This window comes from Trachypithecus francoisi, unplaced genomic scaffold (assembly GCF_009764315.1).
Source record: "Trachypithecus francoisi isolate TF-2019V2 unplaced genomic scaffold, Tfra_2.0 Lachesis_group4, whole genome shotgun sequence".
In the NCBI taxonomy this organism is placed as follows: domain Eukaryota; kingdom Metazoa; phylum Chordata; class Mammalia; order Primates; family Cercopithecidae; genus Trachypithecus; species Trachypithecus francoisi.
The window spans coordinates 72,383,135-72,407,819 of record NW_022681469.1 but is presented as its reverse complement, the minus strand read 5'-3'; the positions used below and the strand labels follow the sequence as shown (position 1 = coordinate 72,407,819).

At 38.7% G+C, this 24,685-nt stretch overlaps 1 protein-coding gene across 1 annotated transcript in view; it reads left to right on the top strand.

The window, feature by feature from the left end:
- Positions 1–8,929: 8,929 nt before the first annotated feature.
- The window catches only part of LRRD1 (leucine rich repeats and death domain containing 1), a 33,356-nt gene continuing 17,600 nt past the window's right edge, over positions 8,930–24,685 (top strand). The window contains exons 1-3 of the mRNA XM_033194807.1: positions 8,930–11,019; positions 14,697–16,687; positions 20,712–20,910. Of these exons, the coding sequence (XP_033050698.1) occupies positions 14,771–16,687; positions 20,712–20,910 (2,116 nt within the window). The 5' untranslated portion in view covers positions 8,930–11,019; positions 14,697–14,770. The remainder of the gene's footprint in view (positions 11,020–14,696; positions 16,688–20,711; positions 20,911–24,685) is intronic.

Below are 24,685 nucleotides of genomic sequence, written 5' to 3'. Positions count from 1 at the left end.
TTTCATTTTTGTATATTGTACAACTTTGAACACAGCTGTATACAGAGAGGCTGTGTTATTTGTGTAAGGTCAAAAACTAGTAAGTTGGAGTGTCAGAATTCAACATCTGGCAGTCTGGCTTCTGAATTCAGACATTCGTCAGATAAAAGAGAGATAGGTGGAGTGGTTAAAAAAAAAAAACATCAAGTTTTGAAGGGTGTTGTGTTGCCTGTTAATAAGGAGCCATTGGAGCCCTTAAGACTTGATTAGCTCAGATGTGTGTGTCGAAAGATCACCCTGGGTCAATGTACAGAAGGGCTCAAAGAGGTAGTTCTGAGCAAGAAGGTATAATGCAATCTGGACTTAAGCTGAGATAATGGCAATGGGAGAAAAGAATATTTTGACAAAGCCCAGTGACCTTTTAGATATGGGAAATAAGGAAGAGGTAAGAGTAATGAGTAATTATCCTCCTTCTGTCCTGGACATCTGGGAAAATGGTACCATATACTGCCTAAAATAGGGAATAGAGGAGGAAGTTTTGAAGAACTGTGTTGAGTTCCTGACTCCCAAGGGACACATAGTTTTGAAGAAATGTGTTGAGTTCCTGACTCCCAGGGGACACATAGTTTTGAAGAAATGTGTTGAGTTCCTGACTCCCAGGGGACACATAGATGGAGATGGTCAATAGACAATAGGGTTCCCAGGTTCAAAAGGCTCTCAGGAGATGACAATTGAAACTCCACGAATAGATTTGAAGCCACCCAGGAAGAGAGCACAGTGAGAAGCAAGCAAAAGAATGACAACACTTGAGAAATGGGCAAACTTAGGACAATCTACAAAGCATCCTGTTAAGTGAATATCAGTACAGAAAAGAAATAGCTTGGCACTATTCTGTATACTGTGTATCCAATAAATCTTATATGGGCAAAAATTAAATATTAAAAGAACATTTAATACTGCTAGGGAAAAGCAGACCAGCATATTTTAGTGTCAGAGCACATTCGCTTATGTGTATTTCTTAAATGAGTATGAGGGATAGGTGAATAAAATGCTTTTTAAATATACATGAACAGACATCAAAAGCAAAACAAAAGAATGAGGATCTGGAGCAACTGGAATTCATACATGGCTAGTAGGAATGCAAAATGGAACAAACATTTTGGAAAACAGTTTAGTTTCTTGTAAGTTAAATATACTATAGGACCCAGCATTCTGCTCCCAATTATTTATCCAAGCAGCTAAAACTTATATTCACACAATTCATATGCAAATGTTTGTAGAATACATTAATTTTTTCATAATTAAACTGGAAACAACCCAAATGTCCTTCACTGAGTGAATGAATAAACTCAGGTACATCCATATAATGGCATACCATACTCAACAATGAAAAGAAGCTATTGATGAACAACACGGATAAAGCTTAAATGCATTATGCTAACTGAAAGAAGCCAGACTCAAAAGATGATACTGTATACCGTAACATTCCATTTGGATGACATTCTGGAAAAGGCAAAACTATAGGATCAGAAAGCAGATAGTGGTTACCAAAGGTTAAGGATAGGTGTGGGGGGAATGTGGAAATATAAAGGGGCAGCATGGAGAAATTTGGTGGTAGGCGAGAGGATGTTCTGATTGTGACTGACATACTCAGTATATTTGTCAAAATTCACAGAACTGATTATCAAAGGAAATTTTACTGGACAAATTTCAAAATACACTTAAAGATTCAGCACTTGCTAACCAGGTTCTGAAAATTCAAAAATATAAAGTTGTTTTTTTGTTTGTTTGTTTGTTTTTTTGTTTTTGAGACAGAGTTTCACTCTTGTTGCCCAGGCTGGAGTGCAATGGCACAATCTCAGCTCACTGCAACCTCTGCCTCCCGGGTTTAAGCGATTTGCCTGCCTCAGCCTCCAGAGTAGCTGGGATTACAGGTATGGGCCACCATGCCCAGCTAATTTTTGTATTTTTAGTAGAGACGGTTTCACCACATTGGTCAGCCTGGTCTTGAACTGCTGACTTCAGGTGATCCACCCACCTCGGCCTCCCAAAGTGCTGGGATTACAGGCATGAGCTACCGTGCCCAGTCAAAACTATATAAAGATTTAACTGGAAATATGTCTGTACCCAAAATCCATTTAGTGAGTGGTCAAAGAAGATTAACAGAGAAGTTGTATGCTTGGAAATGCATATGAATTTTAGAAATGGGGAAATACAAATTTTCCTAACAAATATGGAAAACAGAAGCCTATTAGTTAAAATTATATGGAATAATACAAACTGATTGCGTTAATAAAATTCAATGATAGCACAAGACTGAGACAACATATGGGAATATATTTTGGCCAGCCCTGAAAAGCAGTCTCAAAAATGTTTCTGTTTTTGAGAGAGTCTCGCTCCGTCACCCAGGCTGGGGTGCCATGGCGCTATCTCGGCTCACTGCAACTTTCACCTCCTGGATTCCAGTGATTCTCCCATCTGCCTAGCAGCTGGAATTACAAGCGTGCACCACCACACCTGGCTAATTTTTGTATTTTTAGTAGAGGCAGGGTTTCACAGTGTTGGCCAGACTTGTCTCAAACTCCTTGCCTCAAGTGATCTGCCCACCTCAGCCTCCCAAAGTGCTGGGATTACAAGCGTGAACCACTGCGCCCAGCCTCAAAAATGTTTACTGCCACTCTTTTGATGATCCCACATTGAGGACCACCTAAGAATGAGCTTGCTGCCCCCACTTTCTTATTTGCTGTGCTTTACTGGTGGTATTTTCCCCTAGTTGCCTGGGGAGTAAATTGTATGCATTACAATTCAACAAGGAAAAAATGATAGTTTTCCAAAAGTACCCTAAAAAATGGAACAAAATTATGTAGTTTAAAATAATATAACTGGACGCAGGGGCTCCTACTCGTTATACCAGCACTTTGGGAGGCTGACGCTGGCAGATCACATGAGACCAGGAGTTCGAGACCATCCTGGCTAACATGGTGAAACCCCATTTCTATTAAAAATATGAAAATTAGCCAGGCGTAGTGGTGCACATCTGTAATCCCAGCTACTCATGAGGCTGAGGCATGAGAATCACGTGAACCTGGGAGGCAGAGGTTGCAGTGAGCCAAGATCATGCCACTGCACTCCAGCCTCAGTGACAGAATGAGACTCTGTCTCAATAATAGTAATGATATATCCTGCCAAACTAAGCTTCATAAGCGAAGGATAGATAAAATCTTTTCCAGATAAGCAAGCGTGAAGGGAATTCTTTACCACTATACCAGCCTTACAAGAGATCCTCAAGGGAGTTCTAAACATGGAAGTGAAAGAACAATACATGCTACCAAAAAACACATTTAAGTACATAGCCCATAGACCTATTAAGCAACCACTCAATAGAAGCTAACAGCTTTGCAATAGGATCAAAACCACACATAACAATATTAACCTGGAATGTAAATGGTCTAAACACCCCCACTTAAAAGTCCACAGAGTGAGGCCGGGCACCGTGACTTATGCCTTGTAATCCCAGCACTTTGGGAGGTGGGCAGATCACCTGAGGTCAGGAGTTTGAGACCAGCCTGGCCAATATGGTGAAACCCCGTCTCTACTAAAAATACAAAAATTAGCTGGGTGTGGTGGCCTGCACCTATAATCTCAGCTACTCGGGAAGCTGGTGGAGGAGAATCTCTTGAACCCGGGAGGCAGAGGTTGTGGTGAGCCAAGATTGCGCTACTGCACTCCAGCCTGAGCGACAGAGCAAAACTCCATCTCAGAAAAAAAAAAAAAGTTACAGAGTGGCAAGTTGGATTAAAAAAAAGAAGACCCATCCATCTGCTCTCTTCAATAGACCTTTCTCAAACATGACAACACCCATAGGCTCAAAGTAAAAGGTTGGAGAAAGATCTGTCACACAAACAGAAAACAAAAAACAGAGGTCGCTATCTTTATATCAGATAAAAGACTTTAAACCAACTACAGTAAAAAAAGATGAAGAAGGGCACTACATAATAGCAAAGGATTCAGTTCAACAAGAAGACTGAACTATTGTAAATATATACACACCCAATATTTGAGCACCCAGGTTCATAAAACAAGTACTTCTAGACCTACAAAGAATGAGTCACACAATAATAGTGGGGGACTTCACCCCATTGAGAGCGCTGGACAGATCATCAAGGCAGAAAACAAAGAAATTCTGGACTTAAATTTAACACTTGACCAATTAGACCTACTGGATATCTACAGAGTAGTTCACCCATCAACCACAGAATATGTATTTTTCTCATGTGGACATGGAACATACTCCAAGGTCAACCACATGCTCAACTATAAAGCAAGACTCAATAAATTCAAAAAGTCAAAACCGTACTAAACCATAGTCTCATGGGAATAAAAATAGAAATCACCACCAAGAAGATCTCTCAATACCATATGACAACATGGAAATAAAACAACTTGCTCTTGAATGATTTTGGGTAAACAACAAATTTTAAAATTCTTTGAAATAAATGAAAACAAAGACACAACATGCCAAAATCTCTGGGATGCAGCCAAAACAGTTTAAGAGGAAAATTTATAGCACCAAACACCTACCTCCAAAAGTTAGAAAGATCTCATATTAACCATCTAACATTACACCTAGAGAAACAAGAAAAACAACAAATGAACCCCAAAGCTAGCAGAAGAGAAGAAATAACTAAAATCAGAGCCAAACGGAATGAAATTGAGACCCAAAAATCCATGTAAAGGATCAGTGAAAAACAGAACAATTTTTTTATCTTTTCAAAAAACTGTTTTTTGAAAGGATAAGCAAGATTGGTAGACCGTTAGCTATATTAACAAAGGAAAAGAAGATCTAAATAAACACAGAAATGACAAGGATGACATTACAACCATTCCCACAGAAATACAAAAGGTCCTCAGGGACTATTATTAAATCTGTATGCACACAATTTAGGAAATCTAGAGGAAATGGTTAAGTTCCAGGAAACACAATTTCCTAAGATTGAATCAGGAAGAAATTGAAACCCTGAACAGACCAGTATTGTGTTCCAAAATTGAATCAGTAATTTTTTTAAAAAGCTTTAAAAAGCCCCAAACCAGATGGAAATCTTTAAAAAGCCCCAAACCAACCCCAATTCGCAGCTGAATTCTACCAGACGTAAACAAAGAAGAGCTGGTACCAATTCTACTGAAACTATTCTTAAAAAAAAAAAAAAAAAAAAAAGAGGAAGAGAGATTCCTCCCTAACTCATTCTGCAAATACAGCGTTACATTGATATCAAAACCTGACAAAGACATAATGAGAGAAACTACAGGCCAATACCCCTGATGAACATAGACACAAAAATCCTCAGCAAAAATAGCAAATCGAAGCCAGCATCCCATTGAAAAATTAATTTACCACGACCACAGGTTTCATTCCTGGGATGCAAGGTTGGTTCAACATACAGAAATCAGTAAATGGGATTCACCACATAAATATAATAAAACATAATTAAAAACAAAAACTGTATGATCATATCAATAGATGCAGAAAAAGCTTTTGATAAAATCCAACATCTCTTTATGATAAAAAAAAAACCCTCCAGAAACTAGGCTTCAAAGGAACATACCTCAAAATAAGAGCCATCTATGACAAACCCATAGCCAACATCATACTGAATGGTCAAAAACTGGAAGCATTCCCATTGAGAACTGAAAACTGATGCCCACTCTCACCACTCCTATTCAACATAGAACTAGAAGTCCTAGCCAGAGTAATCAGGCAAGAGAAAGAAAAAGCATCCAAACATAAAAAGAAGTCAAACTTCCTTTGCTGAAGATATGATTCTATACCTAGAAAACCCTGAAAACTCCACCAAAAGGCTTCTGGAACTGGTAACTTCAGTAATTTTTCAGGATACAAAAATCAGTGTACAAAAATCAGTAGCATTTCTATACACCAAAAATGTTAAAGCTGAGAACCAAATCAAGAACATAATCTCATTTACAATAGCCATAAACAAAAATAAAATAACTAGGAATGTATCTAATCAAAGAGGTGAAAGATCACTACAAGGAGAACTACAAAACACTGCTGAAGGAAATCATAGATGATGTAAAGAAATGGGAAAACATTCCATGCTCATGGATTGGAAGAATCAATATTGTTAAAATGGCCACACTGCCCAAAGCACTCAACAGGTTGAACACTTTTTTTTTTTTTTTTTTGAGATTGAGTTTTGCTCTGTCACCCAGGCCAGAGTGCAGTGGCACGATCTCAGCTCATTGCAACCTCTGTCTCCTGGGTTCAAGTGATTCCCCTGCCTCAGCCTCCCTTGTAGCTGTGATTACAGGCCCACGCCACCACACTCAGATAATTTTTGTATTTTTAATAGAGACAGGGTTTCACCATGTGGGCCAGGCTGATCTCAAACTCCTGACCTCAAGTGAGCCACCCACCTTGGCCTCCCAAAGTGGTGGGATTATAGGTGTGACCCACCTTGCCTGGCCCAGATTGAACACTTTCTATCAAGCTACTAATGTGGTGGTTCACAGGGCTAGAAAAAAAAATTCTAAAATTTATATGCAACCAAAAAAGAGCCTGAATAGCTAAAGCAATCTTAATCAAAAAGAACAGAGCTAGAGGATCACACTACCTGAATTCAAATTATAAGGCTACAGTAACCAAAAGAGCATGGTACTGGTACAAAAGCAGACACATAGACGGATAGAATTGAATAGAGAACCCAGAAATAAATCCACACACCTACAGCTATCAGATTTTGTCAGCTTCAACAAAGTTGACAAAAGTAAGCATCGGGGCAAGAACTCCCTACTCAATAAATGGTGCTGGGATAGCTGACTAGCCATATGTGGAAGAATGATACTTGATCCTTACTATCACTGTATACAAAAATTAATTCAACATGGATTAAAGATTTAAATATAAGACCTCAAACTATAAGAGTCCTAGAAAAAAACCTAGGAAACACAATTCCGGACATTAGCCTTTAGAAATAATTTATGACTAGGTCCTCTAAAGCAATTGAAACAAAACTAAAAATTGACAAGTGGAACCTAGTTAAACTAAAAAGCTTCTACACAGCAAAAGAAACCATCAACAGAGTAAACAGCTTACAGAATGGGAGAAAATATTTGCAAACTATGCATCTGACAAAAGTCTAAAATTCTACAGAATCTATGCAGAGCTTAATTGAACAAGCAAAAAAAAAAAAACCCCTATTAAATGAGTGAAAGAAATGAACAGATCTTATCAAAAGAAAACACACAAGTGGCCAACAAACATGGAAAAATGTTCAACATCAGTAATAATCAGAGAAACGCAAATCAAAAACACAATGAGATACCGCCTCACACCAGTCAAAATGACTGTTACTAAAATGTCAAAAAATAGATGCTGGCAAAGCTTTGGAGAAAAGGAAATGCTTATACACTATGAGTGGGACTGTAAATTAGTTCAGCCACTGTAGAAAGCAGTTTGGAGACTACCCAAAGAACTTAGAACTACCCTTTGATCATTAATCCCATCACTTGGTATATATCCAAAAGAAAATAAATTATTCTCCCCAAAAGACATATACTCCTATATGTTCATCACAGTACTATTCACAATAGCAAAGACATGAAATCAACGTAGGTGCCCATCAGCGGTGGATTTGATAAAGGAAATGTGGTACATACACACTATGAATACTACACAGCCACAAAAAAGAATGAAACGATGTCCTTTGCAACAACATGCATGCAACTGGAGGCCATTATTCTGAGTGAATTCGTTCAGGAACAGAAAACCAAATACCGCATGCCCTCACTTATAAGTGGGAGCTAAACGCTGGGTACCTATGTACATAAAGATGGCAACAATAGATGCTGGGGACTACTGGAGGTGGGAGGGAGGGATGGGGGTAAGGGTTGAAAAACTATTGGGCACTATGCTCAGTACCTGGATGATGGGATCAATCATACCCCAAACCGCAGCATCATGCAATATGCCCGTGTAGCAAATGTGCACATGTCCCTGAATTAAAAATAAAATAATAATAATATTATTATTATTATTTTGAGATGGAGTCTTGCTCTGTCGCCCAGGCTGGAGTGCAGTGGCCGGATCTCAGCTCACTGCAAGCCCCACCTCCCAGGTTTAAGCCATTCTCCTGCTTCAGCCTCCCCAGTAGCTGAGACTACAAGCGCCCGCCACCTCGCCTGGCTAGTTTTTTGTATTTTTTAGTAGAGACGGGGTATCACCGTGTTAGCCAGGATGGTCTCGATCTCCTGACCTCGTCATCCGCCCGTCTCGGCCTCCCAAAGTGCTGAGATTACAGGCTTGAGCCACCGCGCCCGGCCGAAATTATTTTTAAAATTTAAAAAATCCAAGGCAATTGGTTTTAAAACATGTCTCCCCTAGAGCATACCAGATGCTTTGCCACAGAATTATGTAATTATGCCATGAACTCAATTTTATGAGCAAATAAGGTAAGTATAATTTCAGTCCAGTAACCAGCAAATCATTTGTTGACTTTTGGAATATGCTATGTTATGCTTTTGTAGCATGCCTTCCTAGTTATATTTTACAGATGTTAGTATTTTTGTTTGTATTTACTGATTATATACCAGTTGGACAGTGGAAAGGAAAGAACCAAAAATGATAAATCACCTGCAGATAGAAAAATGAGTAAATAATTTTCACCTAAATCAAATGTGTGCCATTTTCCCTTTCTGAGTTTTTTGCTTTAAATTAATACTAAATTTAGTTTTGTACACATAACCATTAGGAGGAAAAAAAGCCAACCTGTATCTTTATTTTAAACAGTTCACTAACAATTAATTATATATATATATATATATACTTATTTATTTATTTAAAAGTTGGGTTTTATCTGAGCTTTGGTTTACCTGTTATTTACTATTTAAAAATACATGGGTGTTCATACACCATATATTTTCTTTTGTATAACAGTTTGAAAGAGTTTTTCTGATTGCAGTAAAAAATGTTTCCCCCTTTTTTAGTCATTAACAGTCAAATGAATAGTTAAATATATCAGAGATACAGAAATAGAAAATCTCCAAGATGGATTAAATAAACACTATTATAGGAGTTACTATGACTAAATGTTTTGAAACTTACTTTTGAGTTATAAATAAAATTATTAAAGATAAAATTCCAACCTGTTATCTCATGTGGAGTTTAAATCACAAGTCGGAAACTTAGGATTTAAGCTCTCTAAAGAACAGGAATGTAAAGGGGAAGAAAACTCTGTATTCCAAAAACAAAAGGTTACATTAATTGCCAAATTAAGCTTAAGAAATTAAGCTTATGTGGAGTAAAGAAGGTAAGTATACTAAGCAGCTGCTTTTAATGCCTTTTATGTAAACAAAACAACAAAATCCATAGACTTCTGGAATAACAGCAAATTGTATGTGTTTTCAGTTAGTCATCATGCTATATTTACAGTTCATTAAACAAATGACAATTTGTAAATTCAGTCCACAAAATAGCATGCTGAAAGCCTACACATGTAGAAGTATTAGATAAAAAGGAACATCACTGCCCTTCATAAATTCTAGAAGGTTCATTGCATTCATTATTCACCTTTAAATTCAAAATTGGAATTTGATGATGATTGCAACTGCAGCTGAGGTCCATAAACTAAAACAATTTACTGGGTGTGGAAAATGGGGCTGGGAAAAGCCGTGGGCTAACCATCCTGTTAACAAGGAGTGTCTCCTCATCAAGGTGGCAGCCACCAGAATGAGGTGCACCCTCCTACCCTCCAAATAGCAAGGGCTCATACAAATGACAAGTGAACCTTTGAGATGAGCCCGGATAATAATGCATTGGAGATTTCCTGTTAAACTAGCACTCTTAAGAACATAGTGGCATTTTATTTCAATCATAGTATAAAACTCATTGGTTTATTCAATTTTGTTATATTTTAGATGTTGGTATTAATAAACCAAGCAAGATTCTTTTTAAGTTTTCTATTTCCCCTTTCTAAAAGCTCTATATCGGGTTCTTCAATTACATTCTCAAATTATACAGATACTACATGTTTTGTGACAAATACCGTATTTTGGTAATGTTAAAGCTGGAAGTAAACTAGAATCTTTCTGTAACTTTGACTTCTGCTGCAATGTTTGGATGATGGGACACATCACCCCGGGAACTGTCTCAAAGCACAATCACCTCTCAGGGCCCTACGCTCACTCCCCAAAGGCAGATCGGCCTCCAAAACTCCAAATCCTCATGGTCTCAGGCATCCCTTTTAAACGGGCACAATCGTCACCTCCTTGAAATGAGAGCGTGCTTGATTATTCCTGGCCTCCAGTTACTGGCCTTCATTCCGGGCGTGGGGTGGGGTAGCCTGTCGGTTCCTGAAGATAGCTCGGGGATAACCAAGACAAAAGAACCTGAGGAGAGCTGCCTCAACGGTGGCAAGCTGGGTCCTCCACGTCACCACGTGCCATTTTCACCGTACCTGTATGGTCCGCTGTTTATCCTGTTAGCGGACCCCTAAATCAGGCAGGAAAATAAAGCTCAGTGGAAGGGCCTCGGAGCAAGACAATCCCACGAAAATGGACGCGGGTTGATTAACGTGAGTGAACTACTGAGGACCAGAATCCAGACGTAATTCTCCATCCCGGCTGCTCGTTAGATGCCCGGACCGACCCCCATACCAATTCAATCAGAACATTGGAGGGGCTTGTAAAATCTCCCAGGGAGATTCCGGTACGAAAGCCAGAGACTCACACGCGCGTTCTCTACCCGCCTGCAGCGGCCAGCTCGGGTCCCTCTTAGGGAATTGAATGGAGGCCCCGCGCCTCCTCCTCGAGTATCCCAGTGTGACCGATGGCCAGCTCACAAACGCGCAGTGGGTGCGGCAGAGCCGGGGCGCAGCGGAGCGGGGGGCTTTCGGCCTGGGAAAGAGGAGCCACGGTCGGGAGAGGCATCAGTTCCGGGCCGCTGAGGTCCTCGCAATTGCTGGACTCAACCGCGCGCGCCCTCTACCGGTCCTGCAAAGGAGTCGCAGCCGCCGCGGGAGGCCACAGGTGAAGCGAAGGGTTTGTCTTACTTCAGTGGCCCTGTAAGCCACGCCCAGATTCTCTCACATTTTCCCACTTCTCATGGCTTTGCATGCTGTCCCACGTTGCGTTAGCCTGTACTGTCTTTTTTTCTACATTTAGAAAACAATTTATTGATGCTGCACGACATGAAAAAGTGCTGTAACTCCCTGAATGTGCATGTCTTTCAGATAGGTAACAAATTACATTGGGTTATTGTTCAACTTTATTAATATTTGTTAAAACAGAATTTGCATATATTTTTGCCTACCAAATCGGCAATTTTTTTTGTATGTATGTATGTGTATGTATGTATTTTTGCAACGGAGTTTTACGCTTGTTGCCCAGGCTGGAGTGCAGTGGTGCAATCTCAGCTCACTGCAATCTCTGCCTCCTGGGTTCAAGTGATTCTCCTGTCTCAGCCTCTCGAGTCGCTGGGATTACAGGCGCGCGCCACCACGACCGGCTAATTCTTGTATTTTTAGTAGAGACGGGATTTCACCCTGTTGGCCAGGCTGCTCTCGAACTCCTGACCTCAAGTGATCTGCCCGCCTCGTCCTCCCAAAGTGCTGGGATTACAGACGTGAACCACCGCGCCCAGCCATGTTTTTAAATGAGACTCTTAGTGCTTGTGAAAACAATGAGAGAAAGACTTTTTCATATAGTTTTTTTGTTTTGTTTTGTTTTGAGACGGAGTTTTGCTCTTACTGCCCAGGCTGGAATGCAATGGCGTGATCTCGGCTCACTGCAACCTCTGCCGCCCGGGTTGAAGCGGTTCTCCTGCCTCAGCCTCCCGAGTAGCTGGGACTACAGGCGTCTGCCACCACGCCCAGCTAATTTTTTGTATTTTTAGTAGAGACGTGGTTTCACCGTGTTAGCCAGGATGGTCTGGATCTTCTGACCGCGTGATCCGCCCGCCTCGGCTTCCCAAAGTGCTGGGATTACAGGCGTGAGCCCCTGCACCCAGCCAAGCAGAATAACTTCTTAACGACCCCAGATGAAAAACACTTTAGAACATTTTAGCTCAGATCACTTTAAAAATTTTTCTATTTTGAAATAATTTTAGACTTACAGAAAAATTGCAATAATAGTAAAGAAAGTTCCTTTCTACCCTTCATCTATCTTCCCCTAATATCAACATTTTTCATAATCATAGTGCAATTACCAAAACTAAAACGTTTACAGGCTCACGCCTGTAATCCCAGCACTTTGGGAGGTTGAGGCAGGTGGATCACGAGGTCAGGAGATCGAGACCATCCTGGCCAACATGGTGAAACCTCGTCTCTACTAAAAATGCAAAAATTAGCTGGGCGTGGTGGCACGCACCTGTAGTCCCAGCTACTCGGGAGGCTGAGGCAGGAGAATCACTTGAACCAGGGAGTCAAAGGTTGCAGTGAGCCAAGATAGCACCACTGCACTGTAGCCTGGCGACAGAGTGAGACTGTCTGTCCCCACAAAAAAAAAAAAGAAAGAAAGAAAGAAAAAAGAAAGAAAATTGACTTGTGTATGTTGACTTTGTATTTAGCAATATTACTTAATGTTCTTATTTATTCTAATAGTTTACTTGTAGATGAGCTTGGATTTTCTACATATATAGTTATATTATCTGTGACTAATGACCATTTTATTTCTTCCTTTTTAATCCGTATACCTTTTCTTTTTGCCTTATGCCACTGGCTAATTACTATCTCAGTACAATGTTAAATAGAAGTAATGATGAGCATAACCTTTTCTAGCTTCCAATCTCAAAAGTTTTCAGTGTTTCACCACTAGATATGATGTTTACTGCAGATTTTTATGGATACCCTTTAGCAGATTAAATAAATTCTCATCTATTCCTACTTTGTAAATTATGAAAAATGTTACAACTTATCAAGTACCTCTACATCTATTCCAATGTTTACATGAGTTTTTCTTCTTAATCTCTTAATGTGGCAAATTACATTAGTTTTCTATTGTTTTTTTTTTTTTTTTTTTTTTTTTTTTTTTGAGGCGGAGTCTCCCTCTGTCGCCTGGACTGGAGTGCAGTGGCCGGATCTCAGCTCACTGCAAGCTCCGCCTCCCGGGTTTACGCCATTCTCCTGCCTCAGCCTCCCGAGGAACTGGGACTACAGGCGCCCGCCACCTCGCCCGGCTAGTTTTTGTATTTTTTTTAGTAGAGACGGGGTTTCACCGTGTTAGTCAGGATGGTCTCGATCTCCTGACCTCGTGATCCGCCCATCTCGGCCTCCCAAAGTGCTGGGATTACAGGCTTGAGCCACCGTGCCCAGCCTAGTTTTCTATTGTTATATCCAAACTTGCATTCCTAGGACAAATGCAACTGACTCATGAAGTAGTATGCTTTTTATATATTGATGGCTTTATAATATTTATAATAATTTCCTAATGTTTAGAATTTTTACATTTTTGTTCTTGAGTAAATTTGGCCTGTAATTTTCTTTTTCATATTGTCCTTGTTAGGTGTTGATATTGAGGTTAGTGCTAGCCTCATAAAACAAGTTGGAAAATGTTCCCTCTTTTTCTACTCTCTTGGAGAGTAGAAATACTGAATACCCAAACCTTGCCAGTTTGACAGGATTTAATGTAAGAAATTGCTTAGACAAGTACTGGAGAACTAAAAAGGTAAAGATGGAACTGCAGCAACGCAGAGATAGTAAACATAGGAAGTAGCTTTGTCCCATCCCTAAGGCTGAAGGGACAAAGTGAATATACTGGGTCTTTAGAAACTGCAAGCTTGGAGGAGGGACTTACAGAGCTGGGACCCAGACTTCTGAGGAGTGGTGCTACCCAGCTGGTGCTGGTACCACGGGAGTCACTCAGAAGTCTCAGGTAGGTTGCAATCCATGCAAGGACTGTTTGATGTCTAGTTTACTCTTACAGAAAGCGTACCCTTTCTTAAGACATTTCACTTCTACCCCTAAGAAAATTGTCATAAAGCACTGAATTTGTTACAACAAGACACTAGTATCATATGTAAACATCCAGTGTTCACAATGAGAATGATACTCTTTACCTGTGGCATGGTAGGCCACTGGCTCTCCCTTTTATGTTATGTTACTTATTTATTTATTTTGAGATAGAGTTTCGTTCTTGTTGTCCAGGCTGGAGTGCAGTGGTGCAATCTCGGCTCACTGCAACCTCTGCCTCCCAGGTTCAAGCAATTCTCCTGCCTCAACCTCCTCAGTAGCTGGGATTACAGACACCCACTACCACACCCAGCTAATTTTTGTATTTTTAGAAGAGACAGGGTTTCGCCATGTAGGCCAGGCTGGTCTCCAACTCCTGACCTGAAGTGATCCGCCCACTGCGGCCTCCCAAAGTGCTGGGATTACAGGTGTGAGCCACCGCGCCCGGCCCCCTTTTATGTTTTCCATGAAATTTGCTGAATCCTCTCATTCCCTTGTGGCTTTTTTCTCATTTTCTTTGATCTTTTTTGTTTCTTTCTGTAATTTTAAAGTGATTTCAAGAGTAACATGTGATAAGTACAAGCAATCAATAAACCATCCTTAACCAGGAATTATATATAAAATTAGTTTGTTATAAATGTATTATTTGTATTTGTATTAAATTATTTCTTATAAAATAAAATAGTTGTATTAAGATTTATTTGTAATTTTGACATCTCTATTACATCTTTTCTTTTAATTTCAACGTTTGTTTTGTAGATTCAAAGGAAAAAACCTGAAAATTAAAATCAAGTTACAATTTTGTATTGGCATAAAACATATCAGCAAATAAGATGTCTGAAAAGGAGGGTATGTCAGAGGAGCTAGAGGATATTATTAGTCAATTTAGGAAGGAATCTAGATCACAGTCAGTGAAGGAGCCTGGCTTTATTAAAGAAACATCAAATTTGATAAACGAAGCTTCTGATTACCTGGAAGGGAAATCTTCTAACCAGATTTATGAAACACATCCTAGACAGATTACATTAGAGTCAACATCTTCCTCTGGAAGCAAGTCTAAGAGAAATGAAGAACAAAAGAAAAATCTTCAATTTTCTGAAACAAGCACTAGAACAGAAACTTCACAGAGTTTGTCATCACTAACTGGGCGGATTGCGGAATATCAGGCTTTGGTTAACTTCCTATCTCATGAAACAGTAGGAGAAGTTAGTCCACAAGTCTCTGAAGAAAATCAGAAACAACTTGGCTTGGGGGCAGAGAACTTTACAGTTAACCTTGAGGCCAAGGGTTTACAGGAATTTCCTAAGGACATTTTAAAAATCAAATATGTAAAACATCTATATTTAGACAAGAATCAAATCAAAACTTTTCAAGGGGCAGACTCAGGTGATCTGCTAGGACTTGAAATTCTATCCCTGCAAGAAAATGGATTATCATCACTTCCATCTGAAATTCAGTTACTTCATAATTTAAGGATATTAAACGTCAGTCACAACCACATATCACATATACCTAAAGAAATATCTCAGCTTGGGAATATCAGACAACTCTTTTTTTATAACAATTACATTGAAAATTTTCCTTCTGACTTAGAATGTCTTGGAAACTTGGAAATTTTAAGTTTGGGTAAAAATAAGTTAAGGCATATACCAGATACTCTGCCTAGTTTAAAATACTTACGGGTTCTCAATTTGGAATATAATCAATTAACAATATTTCCTAAAGCTCTGTGCTTCCTTCCAAAGTTAATTTCACTAGACCTTACTGGAAACCTGATCAGCAGTTTGCCAAAAGAAATTAGGGAGCTTAAAAATTTAGAAACACTTTTACTGGATCATAATAAGCTTACCTTTCTGGCTGTAGAAATTTTTCAGTTACTCAAAATAAAAGAACTCCAACTGGCCGACAATAAATTGGAAGTTATTTCACACAAAATTGAGAATTTCAGGGAACTTAGGATTCTTATACTTGATAAAAATTTATTGAAAAATATACCAGAGAAAATATGTTGCTGTGCAATGTTGGAATGCCTTACTCTTAGTGATAATAAATTAACAGAACTTCCTAAGAACATCCATAAGCTTAACAATTTAAGAAAACTTCATGTAAACAGAAATAATATGGTAAAAATAACTGACAGTATCTCACATCTTAATAATATATGCAGTCTAGAATTTTCAGGAAACATAATCACAGGTGTTCCCATTGAAATAAAAAACTGCCAAAAAATAATTAAAATTGAATTAAATTATAACAAAATAATATATTTTCCGTTGGGACTGTGTGCTTTAGATTCTCTTTATTATTTGAGTGTTAATGGAAATTATATTTCAGAAATACCTGTGGATATATCTTTCAGTAAACAACTGCTTCATTTAGAATTGAGTGAAAACAAACTCCTCATATTTTCTGAGTCATTTTGTTCTCTTATTAATCTTAAATACCTGGATCTTGGTAAAAACCAAATAAAGAAAATTCCAGCATCTATTTCTAATATGATATCACTCCATGTACTTATTTTATGCTGTAATAAATTTGAAACTTTCCCTAGAGAATTGTGTACTTTAGAAAATTTGCGAGTACTTGATCTTTCAGAAAACCAATTACAGAAAATCTCTTCAGACATCTGTAATTTAAAAGGAATCCAGAAATTAAACTTCTCAAGCAATCAATTTATACATTTTCCTATTGAACTGTGCCAACTTCAATCACTGGAACAGCTGAATATAAGTCAGATAAAAGGGAGAAAGGTAAGAGACTGTGGGCTTTGTGGGGAAGGAGAGACTGGAGAGGATCAGAATTTAAGCTGTGGTGTATCTGTACCATATGTGTGTTTTAAATTGAGTTGGAATATTTTATTTTTTAAATGAAAGGCTTCCCCCTCCCCACCAAACATGGCTTATAAATACACTTCACAACACAAAAGCTGTACAGGAAAATATTTCATTAAAATGAAATATGAAGCAATGAAAGCTGACAATTCTATAGATTCCTTTTTGTTTCGGTGTAATTGTAAAAGGAGTTTTAAAGTTGTAAATGTCATATAAACACATTACTGAAAGTTTGGAAAGTGATAAAATTAAAACAAAGATCATTCCACAAGCATATCATTGTATTATAACTACTGGCATACGTTGACAAAACTTTTAGTCTTTTTTCCCATTATGCATATGGTTTTACAAGAAATTATAAAAGACTGCACACTCAGTTTTAAATTCTTCTTTTTTTAACCAATAAGCATTTCTCTTTGATATAATCATCTTTCCAATAAATTGTTATAACCAGTACATGATTTATAGATCTAATCCTCTTGTTATGCATTTATGGATGTTATAATTTTTCTTCATAATAATCCTGTGATGAATTTTTCCGTAAATATAGCCTTTTTCATATTTTAGACTATTTCCTTAGGAAATTTTCCCTGAAGAATTACTAGATCAATAAGAATTAACATTTTTAGAGTTTAGCATTTTATCTTACTGAAACTCTAGGAGTAACTTTTATGGAAATAATTTTTTAAAAACTAAAACATTACTGATTTATACAAAGATCTTAGTAAACAAATGAAAAGAACACAGCTGTTATCTAAGTCAGGACTTCCCAAAGTCTACTCCTAAAAGCCCTAGTCCCATTTTTCTTGAGTGTCTGCTCAAGAAAAAAAAAGGGAGGAGGGGAGCAGTGTCTGTGATCAAATAGCTTTAAGAAGCACTGGGTTCTTCTCTTAAAGAATAACAATGAATACTGATCTATTAAAAGCTTTGAAGAGTCTTGCACTCATTTTCCCACAATATTCCCATATTTCCCAAACTTGTTTGACCATTTTTAACATAACAGCTATCATATAATACATTTCCAGAAAAGCTACTCCAGGGAATACTTGCTTAAGCAGATGGAATGAATAATGATACACCTTGCATTTAAAAAGTTGATGTCGTACTAACAGATAATTTTTAGTTCTGCAATATAATAATCAGTTAATTCATTGACTGATTCATAATCATGTCACTCATTTTCTCCTCTTGTAAGATAACTGTTGGTATCTCCAATGATGTCCTTAACTCTCTCTTTTTTATTAACTCCTTTCTCACCACACCTGCTGTCACTTACATGCACATTATCCCAAAGTCTACATGACTAAAGCTGATCTCACACCAGTGCTGTAGTCCCATAGTTCCCATTTTTTTCCTGGAAATTATACATGTTCTATTCTTTTGTTGTCACACACTCAATATCACTTTAAAGTCAGCTCATTTTTCTTCCATCTCCTTTCAAAACTTCTCCATTTCTGTTTGTGATGCCAGTTTTTCTTTTAAACCTGCCAGGTTAAAACTCATGAAATCATTCTTGTTCCTTTTCCATCATCAGTTATACCTCATCTTACACCAAAATTGTATCACTTTTCCTCTAAAAAAGCTGTCGGATTATCTCCCTCATTTTCCAGTGTCACTGTCTACAACCTCGTCCTTGGTTATCACTCACTTCATGCATAGATTTATGCCAGGAGCTTCCTTCCTTTTAGCAAACCTTATCAAAGCTGTCAGACTTCATTGCAGAGGACTGTTCTCCATGTATCATACTTGCCTGTCAGGAATCCAAATTTCATATCTGTTACCTACTCAAAGTGAGTGGCTGCCCAAGGCAACAGTCCACATATTTGCAACATCATTGCAAAGGTCATCAAATGGAAAAAATGATTTACAAGAACTCCTGTCAAAAAGAATATCCCATGTAGTTGAAAATATCATTGATAACCCCCTTGGGGTGGAAATGAAATGCCCAAATAATTAACTTATGTAATAGCAGATGGTCACTTACTGAAGAGTCAGATTAATCACAGGGCTTTTATTTTACTAAAGGAAGGATGCCCAACAGGAACCTTCCTTCTATATGAACCCTATCATCATACAGCTCTCAGACACCACCTCTAGTAAATGTTGAGAAGGTAATTAAAGAATATTTCCTTCATTGAATGTCAAATAATGAACCCACCTACCTGTTTTGATCTGACTCCTACTTCACAGGCCCGTCTCTCCAGTCTTGCCATAGCCTGGTTCCATGCTCCTTATCCAAACAAATCTCCCTCTGCTTTGCATCACCTTTCTTTACTGGTCAGCTTCTCACTAGCCATGACTATGCATGATATTCTGTCACTCAGGCTGGAGGACAGTTGTGCAATCTCAGCTTACTGCAACCTCTGCCTCCTGGGTTCAAGTGATTCTCCTGCCTCAGGCTCCTAAGTAGCTGGGATTACAGGCACTCACCTCCACGTCCAGCTAATTTTTGTATTTTTAGTAGAGACGGGGTTTCACCATGTTGGCCAGGCTGGTCTCGAATTCCTGTGATCCACCCGCCTTGGCCTCCCAAAGTGCTGGGATTACAGGTGTGAGCCACCGAGCTCTGCCCCCTATTCATTCTTAAGAGGCTATTCAAGTTCTACTTCTTACATGAAGCTTTACTTATGTAAAGCTTTTTTTTTATGTAACTCTTTACAGAGAGTTATCTGATTTGTAGTAATGAACCTTTTCTAAACTTTTATTCATCAGTTATTAATTGTATTATTTTGGCATTGGATTACCTATTGCTTCATTCCATTTCCTGATTTTTTCATATGGATATATTCTGTTCCCTAAAATAAATTTTAATCTCTGTGAAGTTGGAACTATTTCTTATGCTTCCTTTATACCTGGAAGAACATATAGCACAACATCCAGAATGTACCTTGTTGTTTAGTTATTTCAGAGGTGCCTACACATTCAAAATTGTTTTGTTCATAGAACATCCTTTATTTCAAAAGCCACTCATAAAGGCCCTATTTTCTCTAAATATGCATATTCTTCATCTTAACAGAATATTTTAATTCCTGCAATTTTGCAACACTTTTTGTAGTAGGAATTTTTATTTAAGGTCACATTGCCAAACTGTGACTCCATTATTAAACATTTGGTCAAATGCATTTCATGCTTGGGAACACATACAAAAGGTATAAAACATGTGTATCATGTCATTTTAAAAATCTAAAAAAAGCACACAAAAGATGAATAAAAAGCAATGGGGCCTGGTGAGGTGGCTCATGCCCTTAATCCCAGCACTTTGGGAGGCCGAGGTGGGAGGATCACCTGAGGTCAGGAGTTCAAAATCAGCCTGGCCAACATGGCAAAACTCCATTCTACTAAAAATACAAAAACTAGCCGGGCATGGTGCTGGGCACCTGTGATCCCAGGTACTCGAGAGGCTGAGGCAGGAGAATCACTTGAACCTGGGAAGTGGAGGTTGCAGTGAGCTGAGATCACGCCATTGCCCTCCAGCCTGGTGACAGATCGAGATCTCCATCGCAAAAAAAAAAAAAAAAAGCAATGTTGATAGGACTAGGAATAAGGAGATCAAATGTGGAATAGAGTAGTTGGAAAAGACTTCCGGGGGTGGGAGGTTGGGGGGCAGGAAAGAAGTCAAAACACGGTTAGATTTAGGGAGTGGAGAAAGGGAGAAGGAGACAATGAACACTGAGCAATGGGAATGTGAGCAAAGTGGGTAGCAAGCCACAGGGTTGAATTAGAAGCACTGGTCAGATTGGGGAGGTACTTGGATATCGCACAGTATCTTGTGGGTTTTAGCCAGAAGGGAGAGTCAGTTACAAAGAATTTGTGACATAATAAAAATATGCCCTTTTTAAGACAAAAACAAAAACAGACAAAACTCTTTCATTTGATTTTAGAAAAAGTTTTAGTCATGCAAAGATGTATTTATACAAGTATAATTTTTTAATCTTTGTTACAGTTAACAAGACTTCCAGGAGAGCTATCTAATATGACTCAACTTAAAGAACTTGATATCTCAAATAATGCAATCAGAGAGATTCCAAGAAATATAGGAGAATTGAGAAATTTGGTTAGTTTACATGCATACAATAATCAAATAAGTTATATTCCACCATCTTTGCTATCTTTAAATGATCTCCAGCAACTAAACCTGAGTGGTGAGTGTCAAGCATAATCAGTAAGCATAATCAGTAAGTAGAGTATTAATATCTGAGTTGCAAATTTTGTTGACAAGATACAGAATGGCAAAGAGTCAACAGAATGTATTAAGTCACCATTAGAAGGAAATGACTGTCCTAGGTACAGAAAATGAAAGCAAAGTATAAGGTCCAGTTCCTGCCTTGGAAGAGTAGAAGAGCCTGAACATATTTTCTTTTTTTTTTTTTTTTTTTTTTTTTTTTTTTTTGAGACGGAGTCTGGCTCTGCCGCCCAGGCTGGAGTGCAGTGGCCGGATCTCAGCTCACTGCAAGCTCCGCCTCCCGGGTTCACGCCATTCTCCTGCCTCAGCCTCCCGAGTAGCTGGGACTACAGGCGCCCGCCACCTCGCCCGGCTAATTTTTTTGTATTTTTTTAGTAGAGACGGGGTTTCACCGTGTTAGCCAGGATGGTCTCGATCTCCTGACCTCGTGATCCGCCCGTCTCGGCCTCCCAAAGTGCTGGGATTACAGGCTTGAGCCACCGCGCCCGGCCCTGAACATATTTTCATTTCTTTTCTCTCTTCTCTGTCTATACCCAGTCGTTTAGTATTTCTTCCCTTCTGAACCCAACCTCACCTCTTCCTCTACACACACCTACACAACCTCAGGTCAGCAATGTTTCTGCATTTCCTTCTCTGTTGGGAAGGAAGAAAAAAAAACTATTTCTGTTGTTTGGATAAGGAGCATGGAACCAGGCTATGGCAAGAATTGAGAGCCAGGCCTATGAAGTAGGAGTCAGATCAAAACAGGTAGGCGGGTTCATTATTTGACATTCATTGAGGCAAATATTCTGAAGTATAAATATATATATATTTATTTTGAGACAAGGTCTCACTCTGTTGCCCAAGCTGGAGCACAGTAGCAGGATCACGGCTCACTGCAGCCTTGACCTCTCTAGGCTCAGGTGACCACCAGCCTCAGCCTCCCAAAGTGCTGGGATTACAGGCGTGAGCCACCATGCCTAGTCAGCAGTGTCTTTAAAAACCTAATCTTGGAAGTGACATAACATCACTTCTGCTCTATTCTATTGATCACACAGACCAACCTTGGTATAATGTGAGAAGGGACTATACAAGGGGGTGAGTAACAGGAGGTAGATATCATTGTGGGCTAACAGATGGCCCTAAATCAATTTGAGTAATTGAATTTGTAGTTAGAAGCTCTCATACAAAGAAAATTTCTAGCTCAGATAACTTCACTGGTGAATTCTATCAAGTATTTTATAGAAGGAACAATGCAAATTTCAAAAAGGTTCACTGGTGAATTCTTTCAAGTATTTTTAAGAAGAAATCACTAAGTTAGGCTGGGCACAGTGGCTCATGCCTGTAATTCCAGCACTTTGGGAGGCCAAGGCGGGCGGATCGCTTGAGGTCAAGAGTTTGATGCCAGCCTAGCCAATGTGGTGAAACCCCGTCTCTACTTAAAAAAAAAAAAAAAAAAATTAGTCGGGTGTGGTGGGGCACACCTGTAATCAAAATCAAAACTACTCAGGAGGCTGAGGCAGGAGAATCGCTTAGACCCAGGAGGTGGAGGTTGCAGTGAGCTGAGATTGTGCCACTGCACTCTAGCCTGGGTGACAGAGTGAGACTCTGTCTGAAAGAATGAAAGAGAGAGAGAGAGAGAGAGAGAGAGGAAATAATGCCAATTTTTAAAATTCTGTCATAAAATTGAGGATAAAACATGTCTCAGTTCATTCTATGAGGCCAGCATTATCCTAATACTATAATAAAACAAATACATTACTTGGAAACTTACAGAATAATATCCTGCTTGAACATTGATGCAAAATTCCTTAATGAATTAAAGCAAATCAAATCCACCAATATAAAAAATGATATCATATTGTGACCAAGAGCGATTTACCCTGGGAATACAAGGTTGAGTCAATATTCAAAAACTAATCCATGTAATTCACCATCTGAACAGGCTTATGAAAAGCCATATGAACTTCTCACTGTAAGTATAAAAAGCAAAGCAAGCAGATGTGGTGGTTCATGCCTATAATCCCAGCTACTTGGGAGACTTAGGCAGGAGGATTGCTTGAATCTGGGAGTTTGAGGCTGCAGTGAGTTATGATTGTGCCACTGCGTTCCAGCCTGGGCAACAGAACAAGACCTCATCTCAAAAAAAAAAAAAAAAAAAGCAAATATCATATGAAAAAATACAATTTCCATTCAAGATTTTCAAAAACAAACAACAACAACAAAAAAATCTCACTAAGCTAGAAATAGAAGAGAATTTCCTCAACCTGAAAAAGTGCATCTGCAAAACTCCTATAGCTAATATCACACCCCATGGTAAAGAATTTCTTTTCCACTATGATCAGGATTAAAGTAAAGTTCTCCTTTCTCACCACTTCTTTTTGATGTTATAACTGGAAGTCCCAACTAGCACAACAACACAAGACAAAGAAATAAAAAGTAAACAGATTGGGAAGGAAGAAGAAAAAACTATTTCTGATAATAGAGACACATTGTCTAGGTCAAAAATCCCAAAGGATCTACAGAACAAGTAAGTTTGGCAAGATTCCCATATACAGAGTTAATAAACAAAAATCAATCATATTTCTACAGACTAGCAATAAATGATTAGAAATTGATTTCTTTAAAAGTACAATTTAAAATTGTACCAAAACCATAAATAAATCTAACAAATTACATATAAGATCTATATGCTGAAAACTGTAACATAGATAAAACTAAATAAGACCTAAATAAGTAGAGAGATAGTATTCATAAAGTGGAAGACAATATTGTTAATATGTCAGTTTCCCAAAACTTATCTTTAAATTCAACTCAATTCCAGTAAAAATCCTAGCAGAGTTTTTTGTTTCAGAAAACAATGAGGTCATTATAAAATGTATATAAAAAGTCAAAGGAACTAGGATAGCTGAAACAATTTTGAAGAAGAAAAACAAAGTTGGATGATTCACACAACCTGATTTCAAGACTTATGTAAAACTATAGTCATGAAGACAGTGATAGTATTGGCAAAACAACAGACATAAGGATCAATGGGACAGAATAGAGAGTCTAGAAATAGATCCACTATGATGGTTAATATTGAGTGCCAACTTCATTGGATTGCAGGATGCAAAGTATTGTTCCTGGGTGTGTCTGTGAGGAGATTAACATCTGAGTCAGTGGACTGGGAGAGGCCGACCCACCCCCAGTCTGGGTGGGCACAATCAGCTGCCAGCTCTGCTAGAATGAAGCAGGCAGAAGAACGTGGAAGGACTAGACTGGCTATGTCTTCTGGCCTCCATCTTTCTCCCATTCTGGATGCTTCTTGCCCTCAAAACACTGGATTCCAAGTTCTTCAGCTTTTGCACTCTTGGACTTACACCCCTGGTTTGCCAGGGGCTCTAGGGCCTTTGGCCACAGACTGAAGGCTGCACTATCGGCTTCCCTACTTTTGAGGTTTCAGGACTTGGACTTGCTTCTTTGTGCCTCAGCTTGCAGATGGCAGACTTCACCTCATGGTTGTGTGAGTCAATACTCCTTAATAAACTCCCTTTTATAATTAGTCCTGTCCCTCTAGAGAACCCTGACTGATATACCCACTATGTAGTCAACTGATTTTTTGCCATGGTAGTTCCCCCTTATCCACAGTTTCAGTTTCCATGGTTTTACTCATGGTCAACAGTGGTCTGAAAATATTAACTGGGAAATTCCAGAAATAAACAATTCATAAGTTTAAAATGGTGCACTTTTCTGAGTAGCGTGATGAAATCTCA